Raw genomic sequence first — 11,021 nt, 5'->3', positions numbered from 1 at the left:
TTTTTTTTTTTTTTTTTTTTTTTTTTTTTTTTTTTTTTTTGTCTTCTCTAATGACCACTCGGCCATTGGCTTTAAAACTGGCACTTTAAAAGGAGAGGATGTAGAGAAGTGCAGGGTGGTACCTCTGATGCCGTTATAGCTGACAGAAATGCAACATCTCCTGAGCCCCTTTACACTCTTTTCAGCACAAGCCTTGGCATCCCAACAGGCTCAGCCAAACAGAGCAGCAGCAGCAGCATCGCTCTCAGCTCCCGCTGTCTCCCATCCCACCTGCTCCATTTAGCAGCCTGAGCAGGCTTCCTTCCCTGCAGCCTGGCAGAGCAGCACAGCACCTTGCTCTGGACGTGGATCTCTGGGCTTGCAGCATCACCACCGTGCTGGGGCCATGTCACAGCCCACACGTGCTGCTCCGACAGCCGGTCCCACGCAGGCACAGCGCCAGCAGTGACTTTACAGGCTTTGTGGCAGAGATTATTTAAAGGAGATTAACCCTTCTAAACCCCTTAGATTTTAATTATTTCTGTATGTATTTATAAAACCCTCAGTCTGCTGGTTCCAGGGCACAACTGCCCCAGTCCCCATCCTTAACCTGGATTCGGGAATACACAATGCAGCCATATTACAGTGCAGGGCTGGGCTGGAGAGGGGTCACTCTGCTTATTTATTTATTGCTTTCGTAGCACAGTTCAATCCGGGATGAAAACGAAACATTATGATATCCAATTGCCAGGGGAGCTAATAATTAGGATGGCGTTAAAATAACAGCACTGACACTGCATTAATTGAATTGTTTGATTCGGCGCAGCGTCGCTCGCTAATTGTTTGCTTAGGGCAGCTCTGCTGTTGGTGCCGCCTGTTGCCTCCCCACTGCCTGTGCTGCGCACCTCTGAAGGAGTGGCCAAAGGCAGGGATGGACCCAAGGAAGATGGCTTTGTTTGCTCAGCCTTTTGTATGCATATTAGTGTTGTGAAATGACAGTCTGGAAGATCACAGTGGCTAACAGGTGCTGCTGGAAGGGAGAAAACAAAGGGTGCACATATCCATCCTTACACACTTTGTCATGCTAATTCTGGGCTAATTAGCCCTTTTAGAATTAAGGACTAATGGAGGAGATGTTACCACTGCTCATGGGAGCTTTAAAATCCAAATATTACCCAACCTGGCCAGTCTCAGGTGACCCACACTGTGCTTTGCAGAGGAAGGAAGAATGCTGAAGGGGTGGAAAGCCAGTCCTACTAAGAACGGTGGACCAGGGATGTTGTAGAGACCACTTCTATGTATGGGTTACCACCTTGGCATGGTGGCTTTAGCCCTATTTCTGTGTATTCTGGGACTGCTGCTGAGAAATTGCAGTATTTAAAGGCTGGTTTAAGTATTTGTGAATGCAAACATAAAGGGTGGTTGTTGCAAGAACCCAGAGCACGTTGGATGCCAATGATATTTTAAAAATAGGTCATTCTGATTGTGTTTCCTAAAATTGTATGATTTTTATTTATTGTTACACCTTGAGCAAGGAAATAAAAGCAGGGGAAATTCATAGATACTTTTTTTTTTCTTCTGGGAGAATCTCTTTAATATGCACACGGTTCTCCTCTTCCAGCAGTGAACGTTTGACCAATAGCAATTAATTCCTGATCACAGTCTTTCTATGAGGTAAGAAAACATTAATGTCTCCATTAGGAGTGCTCTGCGAGGTGGGATTGATCATTGGGCATCCCGGCTGGAACGGACGCACAGCTGAGTGATGTACAGCAGAAACACTCAATCCCAATGTGTTTTAGGATAAATATCGTTAAGCTAATGAATTTTCCACCACTTAGGGTGAAGCATACAGTATTTCCTTTAAGGACAGGTTGTAAAATAGGGAAAAAGTGAAGGTCCTGGTATAAATCTCTTCCGTAGCTTCTTACAAAACCAACCTCAGGAAGAATAACACCTGAGCCCCCAGCATTGGGTTGGCTAGGCCAACCATCCCAAAGGTTAATAGAGCTTTTGTCATGCAAATGGCAGGCTCTTGAGCTGGAAGTGCCGGACTCTTGTGCACGGTGGGGGGGGAGAGGAAGCAAAGGGTTAAATTTCGGGGCTGTAGAAGCAGATTGTGTTTTCCTTCTATGATGTGGGCTGACAAGACATCAGTATTCTATTCATCTGTTGGGAATTAGGCTGTTAATCCAATCAATGACTCTTGAGCGAGCTGCAGCCTGCCTCCCCACTGGGGAACAATCGGATCAGACGGGAGATTGTTTAAGAGCAGAGCTCGGTCCTGGTGTCAGGTGGAATTTCCAAGCGTTCCCTAGTGAATTGGGGATGGGAAAGCTGTCTCAGCCCATTTATCCTGCCCCTTAAATAACCAGGTATCTGCTAAAGTGATAAAGCAACACAAGAGCAGAACAGGGAGCGAGGAACTTTTATGCGGGGAGGGGGCGGGGAAGCGCCCAGAGAAGGGATGTTTTAATGTCTTGGCAATGTTTGGCTTCAAAAGAAAGAGAAGGAGCAGCTTTGGGCCGTCCTGCTTGCAGCCTGCGAGGTAGCTTTAGGGAAGGCTAGCTCCTTCCAGACCCAGTTTTGAGCCCTGTTCTTGGGATGGGACGAGGAAGCCCGGGGCTCCCTGGCAGCTTTTGTCTTGTGCTAACGCAGTTCTGTCACACTAACACACAGGGATGACAACACCTGATGCTGGAGGCAACAGAAGGCAGCAAACATTATCTGGGGCAACCTATCAGCACATCTGTACAAATACGCAGCTGTGCTCAGGGCACCGAGTGCAAATTGGGGTGAAAATTCATTCTGCAATCAAGGGCAGCCCCTTCTGCACGGCGATATCGAGGCGCTGGCTGTGCCAGAAGCACTAGATGGGGATGGTGGTGGATGTGATAAATCCTATTGAAATTGCACGTGGAAATGTAGGTGCAGCACCAGTTGGAAAGTAGGGCGATGAGGGATTAGCGTCACGCTGGCCCTCTGAACTCCCAAGGCCAGTGGGTTTGGGTGCATTAGCAAAGGCAGGCTTCCAGGGAGAGCAAGCTCAGGGGCATCAGATGCTCCCTGAGATTTCTTATGCCTGGGTTGGGAAGTGGAGAGCACCTTCATGTTATAGTGCCTGAATGAACCGGGATGCTCAGGCCGTGGGGGCCATAAGGCCATAAGGGGCTCACCGGAGAGAAGGAACCTCAGTTCCCAAGGTTGGCTTTAAAGGGCTTCTGCACCCCTCCTCCTTCCATCATAATGTTGAATCAAACAAAAGCTAATGCAATTTCCTTTGCCTTTCAGTAGGAGATTGTGCTGTAAGGACCCATACCATTAGAAATGTAATAATTGCTTCTCTATGCAGGTCTAATTTATCTGGGAGGCACTTAGGAGATAGACCTGTGATAGCTTGGTGATAGGCTTTAGGGAAGGGATGGAGAGGTGATGATAAAGATCTGTCTAGCACCTCCCATCTCCGGGGATGGCTGCCCCGTGCCTTGACATGGCAGGGGAGAGGGGCAGCTCAGTGCCAGGAGTGAGCTCTGTGCAGTGCCAAGCCTGCAAGATTTAACAGGGGATGTAGTGGTGGGATGTCCAAGCCCTGTCTGGGCAATTTGCAATCCCAAATAAGATCAGTGTGTGGCTGTTGCCTGGGTTTTGGGTTTGCTTCTGCTGGAAGTTGCCCTGTTGTTGGGAATGCTTGAGCTGTCCCAAGGTCCCCATGCTCAACATTCACAGCTGTAACACTGCTGGCACTTCTCAAACACCAGACCACTCCTCGCCCATGTATGGGACACTCGCTGTGAACCAGCAGGTGAAGCAGTCATAAGTGTATTTTGCCTTAGCAAAATCAAAAGGTGGAAAAGGAGAAGAAAACATGAAGGTAGGTGTGATTCATTTTCCAGTGGTTGGAGCTTTTTGGGACTCCGGGTGTTCCCACACAATGCTGTTAGGTGGTATCGTTACCAAACTTGGGGTCACTGGTCTTGCTTTGAAAATCAGGAGGCAATTAAAAGCAAAAGTCTGGGTGTGTGTGGGTGCACACTGGTATAACACAGAGACCTTAAAGAACAACATCAGATCCCAAACTGAACCACAGCTTTGGAATGCCAGCACTTACACCCACAGTGATTCACTCACCCAACGCCTCAACTGCACAAACATTCATTTTGCATGTGTTAATGGCACGTGCCCAAACCAGGGCTGCTGTGAGCCTCAGAAGTATGAAAATGAAAATAAAGGCTGTGGAGGGACATCCCATGAGCTGTGCAGTGGATTTCAGGCTGGATGTGTCAGCCCACATTGCTCACTATTACCATGAGCACATACATTCTGGAGGCCTTTCAGCTGCCATCTCACCTGCAGTCATCTCAGGGATAAAATTGCAGAGAGAGAGAAAAAGAAGATCATAGAATCATAGAATCACAGAATGCCCTGGATTGAAAAGGACCACAGTGATCATCTAATTTCAACCCCCTGCTATGTGCAGGGTCACCAACCAGCAGACCAGGCTGCCCAGAGCCACATCCAGCCTGGCCTTGAATGCCTGCAGGGATGGGGCATCCACAGCCTCCTTGGGCAACCTGTTCCAGTGATGAGGTTTAAGTAAATTGTTGGGAAGTTGAAGTCTAAAGTGGAAATAGATGAGACATTAAGCAGTTTTTACAAGCGGAGGGAAGTATTTTCCTGCTATTTTTTATCTCCCTGGCTTGAATGAACCTGCATCGTGCGGCTGCAGAGATTTATACTCACAGCTCCTAAGTACCAGTGCTTGTTCAGGGTCTGTATAATTCCAGCCCTCTTATTCACTCGCCTTCTAAAGACCTCGTGTAAATATTTATCTTCACTGCCTGTCCACGCTGCTGAACCTGAGCTGTTAAACACAGTTATCTCTGCGTCGTTCTTATCTGTGATCCCTGCCAGTATTGGGAGCTGTGAGTAGCGAGCGGCTCCCTTAAACGTCCCATGAATGAACAGGGAAAAACAGCAATGAGAGGGGAAGAATACCTTAAAAAACAAGTGTGTGCACTGTCCATCAGCAGGAAAGGTTATTATATGTGTTGTTTTCCATCTTGGCTTGACCAAGGCGATCCCACACCTCCGTAGCTCCAGAATTCTCATCTCAGGTACAGCAGGGAGCAGAAATTCCCAAGGAGAGAGCAACGGGATGGAAGCTCTGATATAATCCTCTCTTATAAGGCAGAACTGGCATGCAGGAGCCATAGCAGCACTTAACGGATAAGGCAGTCGGTCCATCTGCACTCGGTCCATCTTCTCTCATTTCTCTCTGTTACATTTCTCAGGAGGGCGGTGCAATCCCGTTATCCAATAAGTTGCCCACTGGTAGCTGGATTTTCATTGAGAGACATCTGTCACAGACCTGGGGCGTGGGAGGTGCGGGTCATTTTGCAGCATCTTTGTTTTGATGCTTTCAGCGGATGTGGGCATTTGTTCTTAAGTTCTTGGCTCAGAACTGCAATGGGGTGTGATACAGCGCTTCCCAAAGAGGCAGTTGCTGCAAGACAAACTCTGTGCATTCTTGGAGTTCTGTCAGCACATTTCTAACTTCTTTTAGCATGCCCTTAAGGGCACCAGCACTTGGGACTACCTAACTTTCTGTATTCACAGTTTGGAAAGAACTGATGGAACAGTCACGACAACAGCCCTACAAGTGCCCCCCTCTGGCTTGGAGCTTACCATAAACTAAGCCAACCAATATCCCCATCAGTTTCAATGGGGAAGAATTAGCAGCTCCAACTCACCAGTGACCACAGTAGAGCTTTTTTTCTTTTTTTTTCCCATTTCCCTGGATTAAAATTTGTCACGGAGCAAACAGAAGCAAACAGAATCACATTGGAGAAGTAGAACAAATGGCACCTGGCCAGTGGTCAGGCTTGCAGGGGGAAAAAAATCTGGTGTAAATAAAGTGTAAACAGCTTTTGCATAACGCTGGATTAATGATCTTTTTTTTTTTTTTCTTTTAAATGGCGTTGGGGTTGGAAAGATGCACTGTGTGTGCTGGGACTTCTCCCTTTTCCAACTGATAAATGCCAGCTCTGAAATGAAGGGCTCGCCAGCCCTTCAGCACAGCTCTGCTGAAGCAGCAGCGTTTCACGCAGGCCTTTGGAAGAGGAACAAATGTCTGGAGCATTCTTGGACCAACCCTCGGAGCCATCCTCCAGACAGGGATCGCCATCAGGGTGCCCAGGTTCCATTGTGCACCTCCAGTCCCATCCACCTGCCTTTCATCTTGTTGTTGTTGGCTCAAATTTTGATGGCGGCGATGCAGAGCTCGCCTCCCATCCCCCAGCACTTTCACACCCTGCATATTTTAACTCTGCTTCTCCAATAACTCATCCGTGCTGCCCGCCTCTCCTCCCGCCCCGTTCCAGGTCGGTGCAGAGCATCTCACCCTGCAGCACGACTCTTTCCTGGTTTCCCAGCTGGGTGTGCTTAATGCCTTTGATGTCACCAGGCTTAGAAACCAGCAGTCTCTGAAGAGCAGTTTTCTGGATGATTTCCACCTGTTTTCCTGTTCTTTTGTTCCCCTTTTGCCAGTGGGCTGTTGAATTTGCACCTTAATCCCAAAGATGATGGTAATTAAAAACTTAAGTCTACATAAACAGATGCAAATACATTAAGGAGGCGAGGAGCTGAATTAGAGGCTAATCCCAATGGGGCAGTGAAAGCAAAGGGGACAGTAATTCTTCCGTCTGTTATTTCACCTGTCCCTGTGGCAGGAGCAGGAGATGCCCAGGGCTGTGCTGCTGGGTCTGGGGATGGGACCTGCACCCCAAAGTGTGGGATCACATCACCCATCTCCACAACACGTCTCCCAGCTCCCCAGGCATGTCAGCAGCCATCATTCTGTGCAGCTGTGGTGCTCCTTTCTTCACCTGCAGAGGAGAGGACTCCAGAAGCACAACAGAAATGGCTTCAGCCTTGAGTCCACCATTGTACAGACCTGAGTTTGAAGAGCAGGGAATTAAAATGTATTCAGCAGGGGAAAAGAAAAGTGGTTTTATTCCCTGTTTGCTGAGCTGTACAAGCGCCCATGTGCCTCACCTGTGTCCTGAATCGCCATCTAAGGCTGTGCTTGCAAGGAAGCTCTCAGTAGGCATCTCCAGAAGTGCACTCAGGATTGCCAAGGATCCCAAAGTAAGGCTGTAGGACTGAAATCCTTCATTTTTATGAGCTGGAAGTGATAAGGCTGTGAACTGAATTATACCGGTGCCATGACGTGATCCACGCGTGGGTTGGTATTGATTACCCAGCAATACAGATTGATGGCAGATGCCGATTCAAAGCCTGGCTGCTGGATAGCTGGGTGTGCGGGGCTGTTGATCAGTTAAAGCATTGCTGTGATTCACCATATTTATTTAAGGCTGGAATTCACTTCTATCCCCGCGGCGTTGCTTACACCTCTAAAATCAAGTCTTGTTTTTTTTCAGGACGGGGAAGGCCAGACTGCACTCCATTACGGTAAGCTGCCCTTCAGCTCTGTTGTTCCCTTTTAGCAGGATGGATTTGCAGCTGGAGCAAATCACCTCTGTACATAACAGCAAATTTCAGCAGCAGCATTAGTAGGAAGGATGGATTTGATTAACCAATGGCAAAGCCCATGAGCAGTGTGATGCTAACCTCCGGGTGTCCTGGTTACAAACTAGTTTGGTGCCAGCTGGGAGCACGACGGATCTACTACCAAACCAAGCAGAGTGAAGTTACAGCTTGTCTCACTCCTGCAGCTACGTGCTAATTAAATACGAGATTTTATAGCAATCCTTTTAATTGAAAGAGTGTTCTATCTCCAAATGAGAAAAGTAGAGAGACTTAAGTGACACACGCAGTGCTGATATGCAGGGAATAGGGAAAAAAAATGATCTCCATCGTAATTTGTTCCAAAATTAAGGCATGTCCAGTTATTATTTTATACTCTCTCTCAGTGGCTGTCACTGTGTAATTAAGAGCACACTTGTCATTCTGAAGTGTTTGTGCCTCTCTCTGATCTCTCCACAAGGACATTAGCAGGAAGGCAATATTGCTCTGTAGTCCATCAGCCCGAGACACAGCATTTGGATCTGGATCTAAGCGGCCAGATTCCCAGGCCCCTGATCCAAGGCTGTAATTACAGTAATGTGTGAATGGTCCCCGTGTGATCTTTCCTGTAGGACACTTCATTTTCCAGCTTGTTATCTTTCTGGCTGAGGTGGGAAATCTGCCGCGTCGGTGCTGCGGTGTTTGGTGAACAGCTGATTTAATTCACATGATCTCTGCAGTCATTTCTCCCACCCACCCAAGCAGCCTGTGGGACGCCTCTCCAGGTCCCAAAGTGCAGGCGCTTTCCTTCCCCATTCCGTTCCATAGCAGATCTGCTCACACACCACCCAGATCTCAAACACAGCCTTGAGTTAATTGTTCCCATCCAGGCGGCCTGAGGCTGAGACTTGCTGAAGATGTCCTGATGCAAGCACTTTGTAACCAAGTTGCTCACTGCAGCGCGGAATGAAGCCTCCCCTTTTGTCAGAGGACTTTCCGGGAAGGGTTAACCCCCACGAGAGGCTGCTTTTAGGGTGCATCCATCCCTTTTTACGAGCGAGCGTGCCCTGACAGCTGTCCTTGTGGCGACAGCTCTCCTGATTACAGCCGGCCTCGAACCGCGGGCTGCGCCGGGTGATAAATTCTGCCTCCTTCTGCCCGCTGCTGACCCTGGGTTTAATCGGAGGTTAAGCGGAGGCCAGCGCTCAGCCTCATCCCGAAGGCTCTGCTCGCCTTTGGGACCCGGGTCCTGCTAAATGGCCTCCCATCTCCTCGCCTCCATCCATCCTCCCGCCCTCCGGGAATACCCAACTCATCCCACTGCAGCTCCCAGAGGAAATCAAGGCTTCTCAGAGCGCTGGCGGCCACGTGGCTGCACGGTGGGCAGGCTGTGCGTCCTCACGGGCGCTCCGTCTTCCTTGGAAAGAGCCATCTGTTCGGCTCGGTGCGGAGGGAGGGGAAATAAATAAAAAAAAAAATAGGAGAGAGAAAGAAATTTATCATCCGAACCCTGAGGATTAATGGAGTCACCAGGCGAACTGAGCTGAATGGAAATTCATCTTCACCCGTGCCGGTGTCAGGAGTGCCGCTCCGGCCCTTGACAAATAGAGGTGCCCAGGGTGCCATAAATCCGGTGGTGAGGCTGCTCTGTGGGGACACTGCCCCTGTGGGGACACAGCAACCAGACAGGGCACACAGGAGCGGGGTGAGGGTGGGCACCGTGCTTATAGGGTTGGCCTGCAGTTCCCTGGCTGCCCTGGAAATCCCCTCTTTGCAGCCACCTCTCTGTTCGGTCTCTCCCACATCCCTGCTTCATCATAGAACGGTAGAACCACAGGACGTCTTGGGTAGGAAGGGAACTCAAAGACCATCGGGTTCCAACCCCCTGCTGTGGGCATGGTTGCCAACCTCTAGACGAGCATCATCCCCTTCCCTTCCTCCTTTTCTTTTTATCTTCTTCTATATAAGCTTCAATCACACCTTGCCTTTATTTTAATTAAACTTTGCCGCTCGTCGCTTCGGGTCAGCGCAAAACTGCCGAGTAATGCAAAAGATCCTCTGATTACAACATTTAACAGCAAAAAAGAGTTAGTTGGTTGTATTGTAAAAGGACCTGAGATATAATTAAAACCAAAGAGGCACCAATCCGGCAGGAAGCAGCCCTGCAAGCAGCCCAGGGCCGAGGTCTGACCCTGCTCTTTCTCCCTCCCTCCCCACAGCCTCCGCCTGTGAGTTTTCTGACATCGTGGAGCTGCTGCTACAATCCGGAGCCGACCCCACACTGCGGGACAAGGAGGGCTGCCTGCCAGAGGAGGTGACAGACTGTAAGGCCATCACCTCGGCCCTGCAGCGGCACACAGCAGGCAAGGTGTAGCCGTGCCATGCGGCCGGATGGGTACCATCGTGCAGCAAAGCCCTGCTCTCCTCCAAGCAGGCTGCGGGTCAGGGTTTTGCATGCTCTGACATCTAGCAGTATTCCGGGGTAAGGAGGGGGGACAGGACTTGGATAGGTCCCTGTGTTTTAGTGCACACTGCCGGGGAGGGCTGCTGGCACAGCCGGGGCCATGGGGTTGCATTACGGTTTGGGTTTTTTTTTTCTCTTGGGTCCAAGCAAAACACTATAAATAAAACAAGCACAGTGTTGGGACGGTGTCTCTGCGTGCTTCTCTTGCAGGGAGGAACTTGAGGGCTCTGAGGGACGTGGTCAGTGGGCAGGGTGGGGATGGGGTGATGGATGGACTGGATGATCCAAAGATCTTCTCCAACCTTAATGAGCAACTTGGTTCCTGGGAGGCTGTAGGGATGGGAGATACCATCCTCTGTCCTGCATCCATCTGTCTGCCCCCAGATGAGGGCTGGTAACATCTGTGCCAGTAAGAACTGCCAACACCAGGTCCTCCTGCAGTGCACCCACTTCTGGGCTGATGCTGATGGCGTTTGGCAGCCAACACCATGGCACAGCATTGCCCACGAGCACAGGGCAGGCTCAGCAGCAGTGACGGGCTGTGTATTCCTTTGTGCCTTTCCTCAACAGATTCCAACACTTAGGGTCACTTGCAGCCCTTGCAGGAGGTGTTGGGTCAATGGCAAGGACAAGTCAGCCCGCTGTGTCTGCTGCATCACTTTGGATGCACCTACGACAGCCCAGCGTTGCATCAGCAAACCCACTGTAGCCAAAATGCTAATTCACAGTGTGAACCAGCACCCGGTGGGAAAGCAGGGGAAACCAACTGTACTTCTCACAGCCCCCAGTGTGAAGGGAACTTTGGCTCAATGGGCAATAAAACGCCCTCTTACAGCCAGGATAGAAGCAGTGGCATTGAGGCCCCTGCTTTCAGGGAGCACATGTGGGGCTCGGCACGCAGCCCTGGAGATGTTTATAGCACTTTAGGTCTGTTTGTGAGTTTGGAGCCTTTCCAAAAAAAACCAGGAGGGGGGGGTAAAAATGAGAAAGACATATATTATTGTTTATAATCTGCTTTATTCAGCCAAACCTTTCCCCAACAGCCTTGCGGATT

At 49.6% G+C, this 11,021-nt stretch overlaps 1 protein-coding gene across 1 annotated transcript in view; it reads left to right on the top strand.

Moving 5' to 3' along the window:
- ACBD6 (acyl-CoA binding domain containing 6) overlaps nucleotides 1-10,150 on the top strand; it is a 69,085-nt gene extending 58,935 nt beyond the window's left edge. Inside the window, exons 7-8 of the mRNA XM_042873344.1 lie at nucleotides 7,419-7,449; nucleotides 9,723-10,150. Coding sequence (XP_042729278.1) covers nucleotides 7,419-7,449; nucleotides 9,723-9,877 — 186 coding nt within the window. The 3' untranslated portion in view covers nucleotides 9,878-10,150. The remainder of the gene's footprint in view (nucleotides 1-7,418; nucleotides 7,450-9,722) is intronic.
- Nucleotides 10,151-11,021: the final 871 nt, after the last annotated feature.

This window comes from Lagopus leucura, unplaced genomic scaffold, assembly GCF_019238085.1.
Source record: "Lagopus leucura isolate 7727_CA_CO unplaced genomic scaffold, USGS_WTPT01 Super-Scaffold_100009, whole genome shotgun sequence".
Classification (NCBI taxonomy): Eukaryota; Metazoa; Chordata; class Aves; order Galliformes; family Phasianidae; genus Lagopus; species Lagopus leucura.
Note: the sequence above shows the minus strand (reverse complement) of the source record. Positions and strands in the feature narration are given on the sequence as shown.